Source organism: Aethalodelphis obliquidens, unplaced genomic scaffold (assembly GCF_003676395.1).
Source record: "Aethalodelphis obliquidens isolate GAN/ISIS:26980383/991018 unplaced genomic scaffold, ASM367639v1 scaffold8, whole genome shotgun sequence".
Taxonomy (NCBI): domain Eukaryota; kingdom Metazoa; phylum Chordata; class Mammalia; order Artiodactyla; family Delphinidae; genus Aethalodelphis; species Aethalodelphis obliquidens.
In genome coordinates, this window is record NW_020837952.1 from 4,195,802 (window position 1) to 4,214,775 (window position 18,974).

Consider the following 18,974-nt stretch of genomic DNA (forward strand, 5'->3'; position numbering starts at 1 on the left):
CTCTCCAGAAAGTGGGCATAGAGGGAACCTACCTCAACATAATAAAGGCCATATATGACAAACCCACAGCAAACATCATTCTCAGTGGTGAAAAACTGAAAGCATTTCCTCTAAGATCAGGAACAAGACAAGGATGTCCACTCTCTCCACTATTATTCAACATAGTTTTGGAAGTCCTAGCCACGGCAATCAGAGAAGAAAAAGAAATATACGGAATACAAATTGGAAAAGAAGAAGTAAAACTGTCACTGTTTGCAGATTACATGATACTATATATAGAGAATCCTAAAGATGCCACCAGAAAACTACTAGAGCTGATCAATGAATTTGGTAAAGTTGCAGGATACAAAATTAATGCACAGAAATCTCTTGCATTCCTATACACTAATGATGAAAAATCTGAAAGAGAAATTAAGGAAACACTCCCATTACCATTGCAACAAAAAGAATAAAATACCTAGGAATAAACCTACCTAGGGAGACAAAAGACCTATATGCAGAAAACTATAAGACACTGATGAAAGAAATTAAAATGACACAAATAGATGGAGAGATATACCATGTTCTTGGATTGGAAGAATCAATATTGTGAAATGACTATACTACCCAAAGCAATCTACAGATTCAATGCAATCCCTATCAAATTACCAGTGGCATTTTTTACAGAACTAGAACAAAAAAATCTTAAAATTTGTATGGAGACACAAAAGACCCCGAATAGCCAAAGCAGTCTTGAGGGAAAAAATGGAGCTGGAGGAATCAGGCTCCCTGACTTCAGACTATACTATTAAGCTACAGTAATCAAGACAACATGGTACTGGCACAAAAACAGAAATATAGATCAATGGAACAGGATAGAAAGCCCAGAGATAGACCCACGCACCTATGGTCAACTAACCTATGACAAAGGAGGCAAGGATATACAATGGAGAAAAGAGAGTCTCTTCAATTAGTGGTGCTGGGAAAACTGGACAACTACATGTAAAAGAATGAAATTAGAACACTCCCTAACACCATACACAAAAATAAATTCAAAGTGGATTAGAGACCTAGATGTAAGACTGGACACTATAAAACTCTTAGAGGAAAACATAGGAAGAACACTCTTTGACATAAATCACAGCAAGATCTTTTTTGATCCACCTCCTAGATTAATGGAAATAAAAACAAAAATAAACAAATGGGACCTAGTGAAACTCGTGTACAGGTTTTTGTGTGGACATAAATTTCAGCTCATTTGAACAAATACTAATGAGTGCAATTTCTGGAGTGTATGGTAAGAGTATGCTTAGTTTTATAAGAAACGCCCAAACTGTCTCCTACATTGCTGTATCATTTTGCACTCCACCAGCAATGAATGAGAGTTATTGTTGTTCTACATCCTTGTCAGGATTTGGTGTTCTCAGAGTTTTGGATTTTCACCATTCTAGTAGGTGTGTAGTGGTGTCTCATTGTTTTATCTTACATTTCCCTAATAAAATATGATGTAGGCATTTTTTTCATACACTTATTTACCATCTGTATATCTTATTTGGTGAAGTATCTGTTAAGATCTTTAGCCTATTTTCTAATTAGGTTGTTAGTTTTCTTATTGTTGAGTTTTAAGAGCTCTTTATATTTCAGATAACAGTCTTTTTATTGGATATGTCTTTTCCCAATATTTTCTCCCAGTTTGTGGCTTGACTTACCATTTTTTGACAGTGTCTTTTGCAAAGCAGAAGTTTTTAATTTTAATGAAGTCCAAGTTATTAATTATGTCTTTCATGACTCATGCTCTTGGTGTTGTATCCAAGTCATTACCAGACTTAAGGTCATCTAGATTTTCTCCTATATTATCTTCTAAGAGTTTTATGGTTTTGCATTTTACATGTAGGTCTATGATGCATTTTGAGTTAATTTTTGGGAAGGGTGTAATGTCTGTCTTTATATTAATTTATTGTATGTGGATGTCCTGTTGTGCTAGCACCATTTATTTAAAAAGATTATCTTTTCTCCATTGTATTGCCTTTGTTCCTTTGTCAAAGACCAGTTGGCTATTGTTGTGTGGGTCTACTTCTAGGCTCTCTATTCTGTTCCATTGACCTATTTGTCTATTCTTTCAACAATACCATACTGTCTTGATTACCATAACATAGTAAGTCTTGAGACTGTGTAGTGTCAATCCTCCAACTTTGTTGTCCTTCAATAATGTGTTGGTTATTCTGGTTCTTTTGCCTTCATATAAACTTTAGAAACAGTTTTCTGATATCCACCAAATAACTTGCTATAATTTTGATTGGGATTGCATTGAATCTAAAGATTAAGTTGGGAAGAACTGACATCTTGACAATATTGAGTCCTTCTATCCATGAACATGTAATAGCCCTTTATTTATTTAGTTCTTTGATTTTGTTCATGAGAGTTTTAGTGTTTTCCTCATATAGATCTTCTACATATTTAGTTAGATTTATATCTAAGTATTATATTTCATTTTGGAGAATACTAATGTAAATAGTGTTGGGTTTTTAATTTCAAATTCCACTTGTTCATTGCTGGTATAAGCAAAGCAATCAACTTTTATATATTAACACTGTATCCTAAAACCTTGCTGTAATTGCTTATTAGTTCTAGGAGTATTTTTTATCAATTCTTTTGGATTTTCTACATAAACAATCAAGTCATCTGTGAACAAAGATTCTTTCTTCCCAATCTGTACATCTTTATTTCCTTTTCCTGTCTTAATGCATTAACTGGGAATTCCAGTACAATGCTGAAATGGAGTGGTGAGAGGGAACATCTTTGCCCTGTTCCTGATCTTAGTGGGAAAGCTTCTATTTTCTCACCACTGAATATGATGTTAGCTGTAGGTTGTTTGTAGATTTTTTTTGTCAGGTTGAGGAAGTTCCCCTCTATTCCTAGCTTGCTGAGAGTTTTTATCATGAATGGTGTTGGATTCTGTCAAATACATTTTCTGCATCTATTGATATAATCTTGTGATTTTTCTTCTATAGTCTGTTGATGTGATGGATTATATTAATTGATTTCTGGATGCTGAACCAGCTTCATATACCTGGAATAAATCCTACTTGATCTTTTTGTACATTGTGAGATTTGATTTGCTGATATTTTATTGAGAATTTTTGCATCTAAGTTCATGAGAGATATTGGACTATAGTTTTCTTTTCTTATAATGTCTTTGATTTTGGTATTAAGGCAATGCTGGCCTTGTAGAATGAGAAAATATTTTCTCTGATTCTGTCTTCCAGAAGAAATTGTATAGAATTGGTACAATTTCTTCCTTAAGTTTTTCACCAGTGAAAAACTTTCTGAGTTTCATCAGGCTCAGAAACCATCTGAGTCTGATGCTATCTGTTTTGGAAGGTTATTAATTCTTGATTCAATTTTTAGATAGATATAGGCTTATTGAGATTGTCTGTTTCTTCTTGTGTGAATTTTGGCAGATTGCGTCTCTCAAGAAATTGGTCCATTTAGTTCAGTTTATCAACTTGGTGGACACAGAGTTGTTCAGAGTATTCCTTTGTTATTTCTTTAATGTCCATGGGATCTATAGTGATGTCCACTCCTTGGTTTTGATATTAGTAATTTGTGTTTTTTCTCTTTTTTTTCTTAGTTAACTAGGCTAGAGGCTTATTGATCTTATTGATCATTTCAAAGAACCAGTTTTGGGTTTCATTAATTTTTTTCTATTAATTTCTTATTTTAACTTCATTGAATTCTGTTTATTATTTCTTTTCTTCTACTTATTTTGGATTTATTTTGTTCCTCTTTTTCTAGTTTCCAAAGATGAACACTTGGATTATTGATTTTAGACTTTTCTTCTTTTCTAATATATGTGTTCAGTGCTATAAATTTCTTTCTAAGCACTGCTTTTGCTGCATCCCACAAAATTAAGTTGTTATACTTTAATTTTCATTTAGTTCAAAATAGTTTAAATTTTCTCCTGAGATTTCTTCTTTGACTCATGTGTTATTTAGAAGTTTGTTGTTTAGTCTCCTCATTTTAAAAAGATTTTTTGGCTATCTTTCTGTTATTCATTTCTGATTTATTTCTGTTTTTGGTCTGGGAACATGGATTGTACGATTTCATTCTTTCTACCCTGATGAGTGTTCCATGTAAGCTTTAGAAGAATGTGTATTCTGCTATTGTTGGATGAAGTATTCTATAGATGTCAATTATATCCAGTTAATTCATGATGCTGTTGAGTTCAACTATGTCCTTATTGAGTTTCTGTCTGCTAGATTTGCCCATCACTAATAGAGAAGGGTTGAAGTTTCCAATTATAATAGTAGCCATCTATTTCTCTGTACCATTCTATCACTTTTTGTGTGATGCATTTTGGTACTCTGTTATAGGTATGTACATGATAAAGATTGTTATATCTTCTTGGAGTATTGATCCCTTTATCATTAGGTAATGCCCCTCTTTATCCCTGATAATTTTCCTTGCTCTGAAGTCTACTCTTTCTGAAATTAATACAACTACTCTAACTTTATTTCAGTTAGTGTTAACATGGTATATCTTTCTCCATCACTTTACTTTTAACCTATATATGTCTTTATATAAGTGGGTTTATTGTAGACAACCTATAGCTGGGTCTTTTGTTTTGATCCATTCTGTTAATCTGTCTTTTAATTGGTATACTTAGATCATTGTTGTGTAAAGTGATCATCAATATAGTTCAATCAATACCATTTTTGTTACAGTTTTCTAGTCATTGCCCTTGTTCTTATTTTTGTTTTCCACTTTTTTTCTACCTTTGGTAGTTTTGTTTTTTGTTTTTGGTATGCGGGCCTCTCACTGTTGTGGCCTCTCCCGTTGCAGAGCACAGGTTCCGGATGCGCAGGCTCAGCGGCCATGGGTCACAGGCCTAGCTGCTCCACAGCATGTGGGATCTTCCCGGACCGGGGCACGAACCCGTGTCCCCTGCATCGGCAAGCAGACTCTCAACAACTGTGCCACCAGGGAAGCCCTCTCTTTCACTTTTGAATGATAGTTTTGCAGAGTACAGAATTCTGGGTTGGTGTTTTGATTTCCTTTCAATGTTTTAAATATGTCATTCCACTCTCATCCTGCTTGCATGGTTTCTGAGAAGAAATCAAAGGTATTCTTTGTAGGTAAGCTGTTTTTTCCTAAAATATTTTTTCAAGATTTTTTTCTTTATCTTTGATTTTTTTGCAGTTTGAATATGCCTAGGTGTCTTTTTGTTTGCTTGTTTTTTGTGGTTCTGTTTTGTCCCTTATCGTGCTTGGTGTTATCTGAACTTGGATCTGTAGTTTGGTGTCTGACAATAATTTGGAGAAATTTTCAGTCATTAATGCCTCCAATATTATTTCTGTTTCTGTCTTTTTTTCTCCTTCTTCTGGTATTCCCACTGCACAGCACATGGGTTATACCTTTTATAGTTATTCCAGAGTTCTTGGATATTCTGTTCTGTTTTTTTTTTTCTCTTTGCTTTTCAATTTTGGAAGTTTCTATTGACATATCCTCAAGTTCAGATAATCTTTCCTCAGCCATGCCCCATCTGCTAATGAAACTATCAAAGGCATTCATCACTTCTGTTATAGGGTTTTTGATCTCTAGTGTTTATTTTTATTCTTTCTTAGAATTTCTATCTCTCTTCTAACATTATCCATCTGTTCTTGCATACTGTCTTTTTTCCCATTGGTGCCTTTAGCATATTAGTCATAGTTATTTTAAATTCCTGGTCTGATAATTCCAATGTTCCTGCCATATCTGAGTCTGGTTCTTGTGATTGCTTGTTGTGTCTCTTCAAGCTTCTTTTCTTTTTTTTTTTTTGCCTTTTAGTATGCCTTGTAAATTTTTGTTGAAAGCCAACCATGATGTACTGGGTGAAAGAAACTGTGCTATTTAAATAGGCCTTTAGTGATGTGGTGGTAAGGTGTGGGGGAAAGAAAGCATTCTGTAGTCCCATGATTAGGTCCTGGGTTTTTTTGAACTTGTGCCCCGGGGCTGTGAACTCCACGTGTGCTTCTCAGGGTTTTTTTTTCACCCCTTAGGTGGGACAGGCTGGCTAGAGGAAGCTGGAGTCAGGCATTCTCTTCCCCCAGGTTGATTAGGTTCTGACAAAACCGCAGCAGTTTAGAATCTTACAATACAGTTGATCCTTGAACGATGGAGGGGTTAGGGGTATCAGGCCCCCATGCAGTTGAAAATTTGTGTGTAACTTTACAGTTGGCCCTCTGTATTTGCAGTTCTGCATCCATGGATTCAACCATCGATGGATCATGTAGCATTGTAGTATGTATTTTCCTGGGTTGTGGCTTGCTGTTTTGTTCTCTTTGTGTCTTATGGAAAGAAGTATATTGTTTTTTAAGGGAAGCAGTTTTTTTTATGATGTTTAAGATATTTTGCCTATCCTCAGGTCATAATGATATATTCTATTTTCTTCTAAATACATTATTTTACCTTTCACATATAGAACTATCATACAGCTGAAACTGATATTTGTGAATGTTTTGAATTAGGACTCGATACATTTTTTCCCATATGGAGAGTTAACTGATCTTGCATCATTTATTGTGCAAAGCCATCCTTTCCCTATTGCACTTCAAGGGCCCCGTTGTTGTAAATCTAGTGAGTCTACGTGTGGTTTGTTTCCAGTTTCTGTATATAGTTCCATTGGTCCATTTTTCAGTCATTTCCTCAATATTGCAATCTCTTAATTACTATATCTTTCTAATAATTCTCAGTATCTGGAACTATAAGAATTTTGTTCTTTTTCAGGATTGTTTTGATTATTTTAGATCTTTTTCATTTCCATACAAATTTTAGAATAGGTTTATAAATTTTCATAAAATACCAAATGAAATTTGATTGAAATTGCTTTGAATCCATAGTTCAATTGGAGGAAATTGACATATCTACATTATTGTTTTCCAATCCATGAAGATAGTATATACATACCTGTTTATTAAGTTTCTTTACATTTTCAATAAACTTTTGTAGTTTTCTGTGTATAAGTATTGCATATCTTTGACTACGTTTATTCCTAGATATCAGATATTTTTGATGCTACTGAAAATGGTATCTTTTAAATTTCATTTTCTAATTGTTTCTTGTAGGTATATAGAAATACAATTAATTTTTATATTTATTTTCTAGTGACCTTAATAAATTCACTTATTAGTTCTAATAGTTAGGAGACTTTTGATTTTCTACATACAGAATCATGTCATACGTGAGTAATTGTGGTTTTCTTTCTTTTTTTCTAATCCTTAAGATATTTATTTCCTTCAGAAAATCTACAAACAACAAATGCTGGAGAGGGTGTGGAGAAAAGGGAACCCTCTTGCACTCTTGGTAGTAATGTAAATTGATACAGCCACTATGGAGAACAGTATGGAGGTTCCTTAAAAAACTAAAAATAGAATTACCATATGATCCAGCAATCCCACTACTGGGCATATACCCAGAGAAAACCATAATTCAAAAAGACACATGCACCCAAATGTTCATTGCAGCACTATTTACAATAGCCAGGTCATGGAAGCAACCTAAATGCCCATTGACAGACGAATGGATAAAGAAGATGTGGTACATATATACAATGGAATATTACTCAGCCATAAAAAGGAACGAAATTGAGTCATTGTTGAGATGTGGATGGATCTAGGGACTGTCATACAGAGTGAAGTAAGTCAGAAAGAGAAAAAACAAATATCATATATTAACGCATGTATGTGGAACCTAGAAAAATGGTACAGATGAACCGGTTTGCAGGGCAGAAGTTGAGACACAGATATAGAGAACAAACGTATGGATACCAAGGGGGGAAAACCACAGTGGGGTGGGGATGGCGGTGTGCTGAACTTGGCGATTGGGATTGACATGTATACACTGATGTGTATAAAATTGATGACTAATAAGAACCTGCAGTATAAACAACAAACAAACAAAAAAAACCCAACTAATATTAATCTTTCTTTGGGTTATTTGTATGGAAATATGTTAATATAAATGTTTCAGACATTACATGAAATTTCTAAAAATCTTATACGTTCTGGTGTAATGTTATGTCATAATTCTAGTTATTACTTTAAAATGTATATCTCAGAAATAACTAAATTTCCTTGTCAATTGCATTATTATGAACTTTCATCAAATATTTAACCGTGGTCATTTTTAAGTCTTTTGTCATTTACAGACAGTTCTGGGTGTACTCTGATGCTTTTGCAAAAATGTTTCTATAAAAGGGTTTCATCTTCAAGGAATTTATGGAAAAGACTCTGATGAGTACAGGTTTCTGGTAACTGACTTTACTGCTGAATTGAATGAATAAGCATTTCAGAACTCTAATGGAAAACTGATGAATTCATAAAAGTGCTAACAAAAATCAAGATAAAAAAATTAATTACATGGGACTGAGTGAACTGATGAGGATGATTATAGTTTTTGTGACTTTCTGTTTGAATAAAAAAAAATCCCACAAGGACTCAGAGGCAAAAAATATACAAATCAATTTTCACTGCAAAGTAAAGGAGCTGTTACAGTGGAGGATTACTGGACTGAATGTCAATATTATGACATAGTATGAGTGTGCTTCGTGTTTGGTAATTGCACTCATTGTTGCTTTTGTTGTGGTCATCCATTTACAGTGCTTAGTGTCAGTTTATCTCTTGTAAAAATAAAATACAGTGTGTGTGTGTGTGTGTGTGTGTGTGTGTGTGTGTGAAAAAAAGAAAGATATTTATTTTTTTGTCTTGACTTGCACTGGCTAAAGCTCCAGTATAATTTTGAATAATTGTGGTGATATGGTTTTTCTTTTCTTTCTGATCTCAATGGAAAGTTTTTATCATTCACTATTAAGTATAATATTTCCTGTCTATTTGGAGGGAGAGGTGACCATTTGACTCCTCTCTTTTTATTCTGTAAATTTGCGTATTATGTGATTGAACTTTTTGGATGTTAAAGCACTCTTACTGTAATGATGCTTGACAGTTGACAGCTTCTAATCCCCACCCCTCTTCCTTCCCCATCTGATTAGAAAGCCTGGGTGATCCCCGCCCCATTCATGACTAGTGGGAACTTCAGACCATGTGCGGGAATCCTTGGCCTGGCCCAACCCCTAACCACCGTAATAAATCCACTCCAGTCTCTTTCAAGCCATATGTGGACCAGCGTGGGAGGCCTACCCTACTCTTTCCAGAGAGCTCTGTTATGTGAATAATATCATTTTCATACCATCTTGGTGTGTGTGTGTGGAGTCATCAGTCTCAATAGTGGAACCACATTTTGAGTGAGGGTGTTCACAATAATTGGTTTTGTGAGCAGGATGTCTGGATGATGACTGCTACCACAGGGATCTTTCTTTTCTTGTTTTAGCTTTCAGCATGGCAATATGCACTTTGAGCCGCTGCTTTCTGGCTAGTGAGCTCTTTGAGTTGTGTTGCTGCCTGCTGTCAAGCTTGCACTTGAGCTGTACTGCTTTGTGCCACATTTATTGAGTTCTACCAAGGCCTCTGTTACAGACTTAACTGATCTATGTCAGAAGTTTCAATCATTGTCATTTGGAGACAGTTATGGGATTGGAGCCCTCCTTAAAGTGTCATGTGTTTTGGTGCAGACTTATCTGTGTGTCTCGTATTGAATTGTGTTTCTTGATTCCTCCATAAGTAATGACCAACGCCAAGATCAAGGGAATGACTGTTACCCTGTGAAGATTGGTGTGTGTCTTAAGCAGGTGTTGGCTCCCATTCTATGAAGTTCTCAGGGGAAAGACTACAACCTGTGCAATATATGGTCCTATCGGGTGATCACTCATTGAGAGGAAAAGCAGTCATTCTGTAGCATACTGAGGTCACACTCTTAAAGGCAGATAGTGTATGAGAACCCTACAAAATGCTTTTCTGCTGCTGCTGGCTATGCCTCTGTTGCCAAAAAGAGATCCTCTTCTTCAGGGTTATAGGGGAAGACACATAGGGCACCCTTGTGGCACAACTAAGGAGTTAATTCAACTATTTCTGTGGGGGAGGCCCTAAACCCTGATGATACTGATTTGAGGCCTTCTGGAGGAAGAAATTTATACATATGAGCAGGGTAGCAAGAATTCCTCTCTCATAAGTAATTCTAGCAATCCTAGAAAAGAGAGGGGGCATGGGAGAGGGAGGGAGGGAGGAAGGAAGGAAAGGAGGGAGAGAGGAAGGGAGGAAAGAAGGGAGGGAGGGAGGGAGGAAGGAAGGAAGGAAGGAAGGAAGGAAAGAAGGGAGGAAGGAAGAAGAAATAGAGAGAGAGAACCAGAGTGAGGCAGCAAGAAAAGAAAGAAACCTGGAAACAGGGGGAGGAAACAAAAAAAACTTAAACACAATTCGATGCAATTGAAAATCCAAAATTTACTGAAAGAATTTATACATAAAAAAAATATAAAGGGGTGTGGATTGGCTTTGCACCTCTACTGCATAGGTTCTGAATTAACTTTAATGTCTGCTGAAATACACCAATTGGCAAATCTTCATGGCCTTAATCCATACTGGAGCTCATATTATACTGGGGATCTCACTAAATTTAAACAAGGTACCCCCTGTAATCTTGAGGGAGTTATTGAACACAAAAGAGAGAACAAACAAGTATGCCTCACCTTAATTAGCAGAACTACTGACTTGCCTAAATTTCACATGATCATACTATTCATTGCCCGCCCCCACCCCAGTATATCTCACAGTGGTCATGGACACTGATCCAGTGAGTAACAAAACTAAAATTATATTAAATCCTTGACACTAACAAATTGGCTTGTCACAATGGGACTCCATGGACCTTCCTCCAGTTAAAATTGTTAATATGTCCCAATGTAAATGAAAACAGGGCCTTCAAAGGTCAAACCCATTAAAGGGAATATATTTAGAGAAGGGGTGATTATGCCCACTGTTTCACCATTCAACAACTCAATTTGGCCTACTTTTAAACTTGGAAAGAATAAAGGTGCCTGGCAGTGGATTAGCACAACCCTAATGCCATGGTCACTCCCGTTAAGGCTCACTACCCAATATGATTGAAATCGCTGACTCTGTTCAATCAGCAACTGGTAAATATTTGCTCTTGTGGATTTGGCTAATAATGTTCTGTTCAGTAGCCATTGCAACAGCCTCTCCATCACAGTTTGCTTTCACCTCGGAAGGGGCACAATCCACCTCTACCCAGACGCTGGTGAGGTACCTCAACAGCCCTGCCATCACACACAGTCTTTGCAGGAAAGATCTTAAATGCATCTGACTTTCCCCAGGAGCATAGGTATGATATTGCATTGATAAGTCCCTCTTCAAAAAGATTCATTAAACATACCCATTCAGGACCAACAAAGACTCACAAAGAAGTTCAGAAAAAGAGGATGGGCCATTGTCCAACACATAGTGCAAGTTCCGGTCACCTCCATTAAATTCTTGAAATTATTCGCTAATCCGAGGGCTACTTCATCCCTGACTCTGTTAAGAAACTATAAGCTTTTGACACTCTCAGCACCCACATTATTAGAACAGGCCCAATATCTTTTAGGCCTTTGTGGGGTTTCGAGGCAACATATTCCTATTTACAAATTTGACTTAAGCGCGTTATGTCGTTACTTGCAAGTTGGCCCACCTTCACTGGGGCCCCCCTCCAACAAACAGCTCTATAATCTGTCCAAACTGTGAAACAAAGAACCCTACCCTTCACGCCCTCTAGAGACTCCTTCATTCTAGAGGATTTAGCATCCACCTCTCATGCCTCCTGGAGTCTCTAGACCACCCACGAGGACTACTTTCCCTCCAAGGCCATTCTGTCTCCCTGTGAATCATCAAAGGAACAAATCACACCTGGACAGATGGACCCGCAGGGGTTCTCTAGGTTGGTTGTAGATCTTGAAAAAACAATTCTTCCCAACAGCTTATACTATAAAAGCATTTTATTGAACACACTCTGGAGATAGGCCAGATGGGATTGGGGTAGGGACTCTGTTTTGATGGTTTTGATACGGAAAACATTGGATTCTTCTGTCACCCAGGACCAGGCTGTAGAGATCCAAAGGCTAACTGCAAGCAGAGCATAGAATCAGGACACAGAAGGCTAGAGACTGGAGGTTGGGCCTTTCATGAACCAAAGAATGTGGGTCTGCGATAGACTTGGTCGACTAGACTCCAGAAGAAGAGAAAACTTGGCTGGGACCACCACCTAGAAGAGGCTGTTGCCATGGCTGGCTTCTGCACTTGGGAGACAGTGACCTGCTGCAGGCTCTTAGCTCTTGAAGCTCTTCCGGGAGGAGGAGGTGGTGGAGACAAACTTGACATTGGAGCTGCTGCCCCCGCCACTGCCAAAGCCCAGGCTTCGGCCACTGCCCGCACTGAAGCTGGAGCCCCCCACACCGAGCCCACTGCCTAGGCCGGCGCCCCCGCTGCTGCTGGAGTAGAAGCCGCTGCTGCCTCCGCCAAGGCCACCGCCAAGACCACCGCCAAGGCCGCTGCCAAAGCTGCCGCCACCGCCGTAGGCAGAGGAGACGGTGTTCGTGACAAAAGCTGTGGAGAAAGGAGGGAGAACCTGGTGAGACCAGTCGGCCAGATTAGAGCCTAGGCATCTAATCTATTTGATCCTGCTGCTGTCGGCACTGTACTTGGCCCCTTTTACAGAGTAGCAGATGAGCTAAGTTATTTAGTGAAGATCCCTAACAGAAAGCTGGCGAACACAGTAGGCAAGGGACAGTGCTAAGTCATCAGGGGATGGGGGTCAGGGCAAGGCAGGGGAACAGGGTCCAAGACAGGTAAGATACAGGGCCTGCTCTTCAGGAGATAAGAAATGAGCCCCGTTGCTTCCTGTCTCAAACTGTGTTCTTTCTCCTCCACCACCTGCTTCTCACTAAGTGTATTAAATAACCATTTTGGGGATGGGAGTGTCTGGTATCTAGAAATAGCAGGATTCTGAGTTGGCATCAAGTACCCCATATTGTCATCATTGTTAATGTCTGTTCAAGGTTACTTACAAATGTTGACTGGTCCAATTCCTTCACTCAGTCTGAAAGGGGAAAAATTGAAATAAGAGTTAAAAACTCCCCCCAAAGACAGCATTAGTCTGTATGGATAACTCCCATAGTCATGTTTAGAACTTGTTTTCTGAGCAAGGAGATCGCATGCCAGAAAAACTGCTTAAATTAGAGAAAGAGACAGTTCTCTGGAGGGACTTCCCAAGGAAGAGGTCTTGATCTAGAAACAGGTTATCAAAGGAAGCTTATAATTCACACTGTCCTCTACACATTATATGGAAAACGTGAGGAAGAGGCTGTGGGAACTGTGAATATGTAGGAAGCAGTTTTTGCCTTGTAGGAGCTTACATTCTGTGAGAAGACTTGGCCCGGACAGAAATACCTCAGACAGGACGTAGGTGGTGGGCAGTGTCAGAAGATTGAAGAAAACCCAAGTAGTTTGAGAATCCAAAGGCAGGTGAATTTAACTCAGATGGAGTAATCATGAAAGGCTTCCTGAAGGAAGAAGCACTTGAAGAATGGGGAAGACATTTGCTGGGTTGCTTGGTTGTTTGAAGGAGAGGCAGCATTCAAGAATACTGGTGGTGGGAATAGGGTCAGAAAGTGAGTTGAGGTCACATTGTGTAGGTCAGCTGTATGCCCAGGTGTCAGATTGGATTGGATTGGATCATTGATTAATGATGGATAAGCATCATGCACAAGAGAGTGGCCACCTGTGTGTGTGTTTGACACCCTGCAGTGAAGAAGCAGCTCCATTTTATCAAATGTGAGGCCATCGTGTGCTCGTGATGTCGGCCGTGTCACGCACCTGCACTCCTCGCCCTCCAGCAGCTTCCTGTAGGTGGCGATCTCCACGTCCAGGGCCAGCTTGGTGTTCATGAGCTCCTGGTAGTCCTTCAGTAGCCGTGCCATGTCCTGCTTGGCCTTCTGCAGGGCGTCCTCCAGCCCGGACAGCTTGTTCCTGGCGTCCTTGAGGGCCAGCTCCCCACGCTGCTCTGCATCGGCGACGGCGTTCTGCAGGTTGGAACACTAGAGAGGAAGGAAGGAAGAGTAGGGACACTTTAGAGGCTGAGCTGGGCCTCAAGTGTCTCTTTCTGAGAGACCAGAGAGAAACCAACACATTTGTCCTGGTCTCATGGTGGATGGTGGAATATTGAAATGCTGGTACTTGCTCCAGCTCTGTGTGTGTATGTGTGTGTATACTTAGAAAACATAAAATAAGACAAAATAGGTCTCCCTTTCAAAGCTCAGGCTCCTTCTCTGCCTTCTTTCCCTACCTGCTTCTTGACGTTGTCAATATCGGATCTCATCCTCTGGATCATCCTGTTCATCTCGGAGATCTCCTGCTTGGTGTTGCGGAGATCGTCGCCATGCCGGCCCGCAGTCAGCTGCAGCTCCTCGTACTGATGCCACCAGAAAAGAGGAAAGAGTCCATTTATATGAGGATGGAAACACTTTCCCAGGTTCACAGGTGGGAGCTACCAAGAGGTGGCAAGTGGTGTAGTTACTGGGTGCCCGGGGCTGGTCTTCAATAATTTGCTTTTGCCTTTGCTTTTCTAGAGGCACTGGTGTGAAACTCAGTGAGATTCTCTTTAATGTTCTTGAATTTTTGTGGCAAATGCATGCATGACTGTTCCCATAACTCCTCCCAGTAGGCCTCAGCCAATCTCAGGAGCCACATCCTTAGCATTTGGTCACGGCCTGGAATCCTAGACACGTGTCCATCCCTCGCTCAGGACACACTTGCACATTCGCCACAGCACCCACCTTGGTCTGGTACCAGGACTCGGCTTCTGTGCGGCTGCGGTTGGCGATCTCCTCGTACTGGGCCTTGACCTCGGCGATGATGCTGTCCAGGTCCAGGCAGCGGTTGTTGTCCATGGACAGGACCACAGACGTGTCTGAGATGTGCGTCTGTATCTGGGACAGCTCCTGCAGGGAGATTTCAAGTTAGTCATGTGAGTCCATGTTATTTAATAACAGGTCCATTCTAATCTTCTACTCATTGTACTATGTCGACTTGAGAAAAATAAGAATAACCACCTACGTAAAAAACTTAGGTCAGTTAATAAATAATCCAAATCACTACTAAATCTATTTTTGTTTAATTTAACAACTCTGAACATCAAGAAACCCCTACCGTGTAACCTCTCAGACTTGAATCTTCTTAGGTCATAACTTATTTTAAACAAAATTGAGTTATTTGTAGTGAGGTGGATGGACTTAGAGACTGTCATACAGAGTGGAGTAAGTCAGAAAGAGAAAAACAAATATGGTATGCTAACACATATGTACGGAATCTTAAAAAAATGGTTCTGAAGAACATAGCGGCAGGACAGGAATAAAGATGCAGACGTAGAGAATGGACTTGAGGACACGGGGAGGGGGAAGGGTAAGCTGGAACGAAGTGAGAGAATGGCATGGACATATATACACTACCAAATGTAAAATAGATAGCTAGTGGGAAGCAGCCGCATAGCACAGGGAGATCAGCTCGGTGCTTTGTGACCACCTAGAGGGGTGGGATAGGGAGGGTGGGAGGGAGACCACAAGAGGGATGGGATGTGGGGATATATGTATAGGTATAGCTGATTTACTTTGTTATACAGCAGCAACTAACTCAACAATGTAAAGCAATTATACTCCAATAAAGATGTTAAAAAAAAAAGAAAGAAAAAAAAAAGAATCTAGTTGTGTGGTCTGTCATGCTGGGAGTAAACAAAGACGGAATGATACTCCAGAAAGGGCAGGTGGCTGGGAAAGGTATACCTGGGGCTCTAATAACTCATTCTAAATCTCACTCTGCAAAATGATTACTGAAGAGTTCTTTTGCTTTAAATTTGACTTAAAAAAAAAGAATTGGCTTTACTAAGTAATGTGAATAGTACTAAAGGAGTAGGAAAGACCAAAATGTGCCCATAGCTTACAAACCACTGAAAGTCACTTAACCCTGGAGACCCTAATCCCTGTGACCATCTCTCTGGGTCCCAAATAGGGGGCATTTCTTACTGCCTCAAAGAACATCTTCAAGAAGTTGATCTCGTCCATCAGTGCCTCGACCTTGGCCTCTAGTTCCACCTTGTTCATGTAGGCGGCATCCACATCCTAGAGAAACAGGGATAGTTGGCACTGCACCCCATTTCCGCCCTGACTTAAATGAACAATACCTTAAGTGAGCATAACCACAGGCAACAGTTTCGCTGCTACCCACATACCTTCTTCAGCATCACAAACTCATTCTCGGCGGTGGTACGCTTGTTGATTTCATCTTCATACCTGGTGATAAAAAGGATGAGAAGTGCTTATCAGAGGATGAGGCCTGGGGTCTGTACTGCATAAAGTCAACTGTGAGCCTGCTTTCCCGCCAAAAGGGGCTTCTCACATCATATAGGCAGAGAGAGAGAGACAGTGGGAGCATGAGTCTTTGGGCAAGGTCCTTACCCATTAGGGTACTGCTTTCTCTATAATTGCCTAGCAGATAATTATTCTTTTATTGCTATAATTCAGTTGCTTCAAGAACATTCCTGTAGAAAAGCTATGCTGTTTCTCTACAACTCCACATCTAGTCAATTTCTCTAATGCTTTTTTTTTTTCAGCTTTCATAGCCTTTGGAAAAAAAACAAAATATTAGCAACCCGGCTGCTGGTTCATAAGGACTAAAGAAATACTTTGAGCCACCAAACTAGGTTACGTCATCAGTTCGTGCTTTGGGGGGAATCCATCAAAAAGCCAATGCTGTGTACTTTGAGTGTATTGGGGAGAAAAGCCCCATAAAGTAAGGATTACACGACTGCTTTTTCCACCAGGTGGTGCCAAGGGTGCTGAGTTTGTTACTCTGGCTGGAGGCTAAGTGCCTTGCAGAGAGACTGAGCTTGCAGCTAGAACTTTCTAAACACCGACCTGGATTTTTTCCAGTACTTTAGGTGTCCATGGAAGGTATATGTTTTCACGCCTTGGGAAAGGCATAAGCAGTAGTCTGGTTATAAAGTACATCTGGTGCCAAGACCCGCCCTTGTCTCCATTCCACCCCAACTCACTTGTTCTTGAAGTCTTCCACCAAGTCCTGCATGTTTCTCAGCTCTGAGTCCAGGCGGCCTCTCTCCCCCAGGATACCATCCAGCTGTCTCCTGAGATTGTTGGTGTACTGCTCGAACAAAGGCTCCAGGTTCTGCCTCACGGTCTTGGTGCTCTGCTCCTGCAGCAGAGCCCACTTGGTTTCCAGGACCTTGTTCTGCTGCTCCAGGAACCGCACCTGGAGGGGACGGAGTTCGAAGATGGACAAACTTGGATTTCGTGTTTCAGTGGTCAATTTCCCAGTTTCCCTCCCATCTCATTCTGTCCCCCTAAACCTTCCCATGATGGGCAGTGCTTGTACCTGGGCCCCAGAGGGCAGGTCCAGAGTGAAACATCTAAACTCACTCTTCTAGGGGAGACAGGACACTTCTCCAGGGCACAGATAGCACTGGGCACGGCTGGGCAGAGAGTGGCCTGGTGTAGGGGTGACTGCAGAAGCACTCGGGCTGCTGCCCAATGAATTCATCCACCTTTCTGTGCAATCAGCCCTGTTACCTGGAGCACAGACTATATCTCTGCCCAACAGTAAGCAAGGATCCCTTGTGTGTTTATCTCTGAAGGGGAAGAATTAAGACCTTCTCTTCCAAGCTGCCAGTCTAATTAAGAAAGCAGGCCACCAATCCAGGACACAGAAACAAAGAGAAAAACATAAGTGCAAACTATGAAGATATTTGCACAAAGTCAGGAAATTGCCCCTCTTCCCACTTTCTTTGGCACTTATTCCACACTCATAGCGGTTTTTCACAAAAAATCATGGCTCACCTTGTCGATGAAGGAGGCGAACCTGTTGTTGAGGGTCTTGATCTGCTCCCGCTCCTCGGTCCTGACCCGCTGGATGTTGGGGTCGATTTGCAGGTTGAGGGGAGTCAGGAGACTCTGGTTGATGGTGACCTCTTGGATGCCTCCAGGGGGGCAGACGGAGAAGCCAGAGCCCCCATAGCCACCACCAAAGCCAGCTCCACCACCGAGCCCAAAGCCACCACCAGCTCCACCGCCAAAACCAAATCCACCCCCGGCTCCACCTCCAAAGCCATAGCCGCCTCCGGCACCGGTGGCACAACCTCGGTTCCTGAAGCCACCACCGCTACTGCTGATGGAGATCCTCTTGGAGCCCCCCAGGTTGTAGAGGCTCCGGCTGCCATAGCCGCCCGTGCCGTAAGCACCCCCAAGGCTGACCCTGCCAAAGCCGCCACCTCCACCCCCACCCCCGGACCGGGACACGGAGGTGAAACTGGTGCGGGAGACAGACGGGGTGATGGCAGAGGCGGTGCTGAAGCTACGGTTGCCCCCGCTCCGGAAGGACACACTCGACTGGCGAGACATGATGGCTTGTTCCTAGTGGAGCAAGAGTAGTGGGCACTAGCGGTCTGGAGGTGCTGCAGAGAAAGAACAGAGCAGGAGAGCACGCAGAAGGTGGCTCTGTTAGCCAGGAGCGGCAAGCCACCCTTTTATCCTCTAGACCTGGGCTGGGCGAGAGAGTTGTTGAGCTGTGAATGATTAAGTGGGCTGGGCATGCCTGAAGGGCAGCTGTGAGCTCACCGGCACACCTGCACAGCGGTGTGGGGTGCAAACACTTTCTTCCTGGCAGGCTCTGCTCAGGTAGGGATAAACTTGCCTTGCAGCCCAGATGTCTTGGCAGCAAACCTCTCTTCACTGTGGGAGCCCAGGGCTGTGAGTAGCCCAAAGAAGCAACGGGGCATTTGGCCAATGTCCTGAAGGATCCTTCCAGGACAAGGGATGTCAAGCATCCCAGCATGGTGTACACTGTCCATGAACAGGAGGCTAGGGGGGCAGAGCGAGTCCCCCACTGGCAGTGGTCTGCTTTGCTTACTCCCCTAATGAGAGGTTGTTTCAGGGATTTCAGCCCTTGGAAAGCCAAGTGTGGCCTGATATCTCAGCTCTGTGCCAGAGGGGAAAATTGACTCCGGTCCTCTAC

The 18,974-nt window shown here is 41.3% G+C and overlaps 1 protein-coding gene across 1 annotated transcript; it reads right to left on the minus strand.

The window, feature by feature from the left end:
• Nucleotides 1-11,878: 11,878 nt before the first annotated feature.
• LOC113620485 (keratin, type II cytoskeletal 5) lies at nt 11,879-18,718 on the minus strand. Its single transcript, XM_027106379.1, has 9 exons — nt 17,801-18,718; nt 17,002-17,216; nt 16,180-16,240; nt 15,974-16,069; nt 14,732-14,896; nt 14,242-14,367; nt 13,773-13,993; nt 12,965-12,996; nt 11,879-12,503 (listed from the first exon to the last, which is right to left on the minus strand). The coding sequence occupies exons 1-9, from the start codon at nt 18,359-18,361 to the stop codon at nt 12,226-12,228; spliced, it is 1,755 nt and encodes a 584-aa protein (XP_026962180.1). The 5' UTR covers nt 18,362-18,718; the 3' UTR covers nt 11,879-12,225.
• Nucleotides 18,719-18,974: the final 256 nt, after the last annotated feature.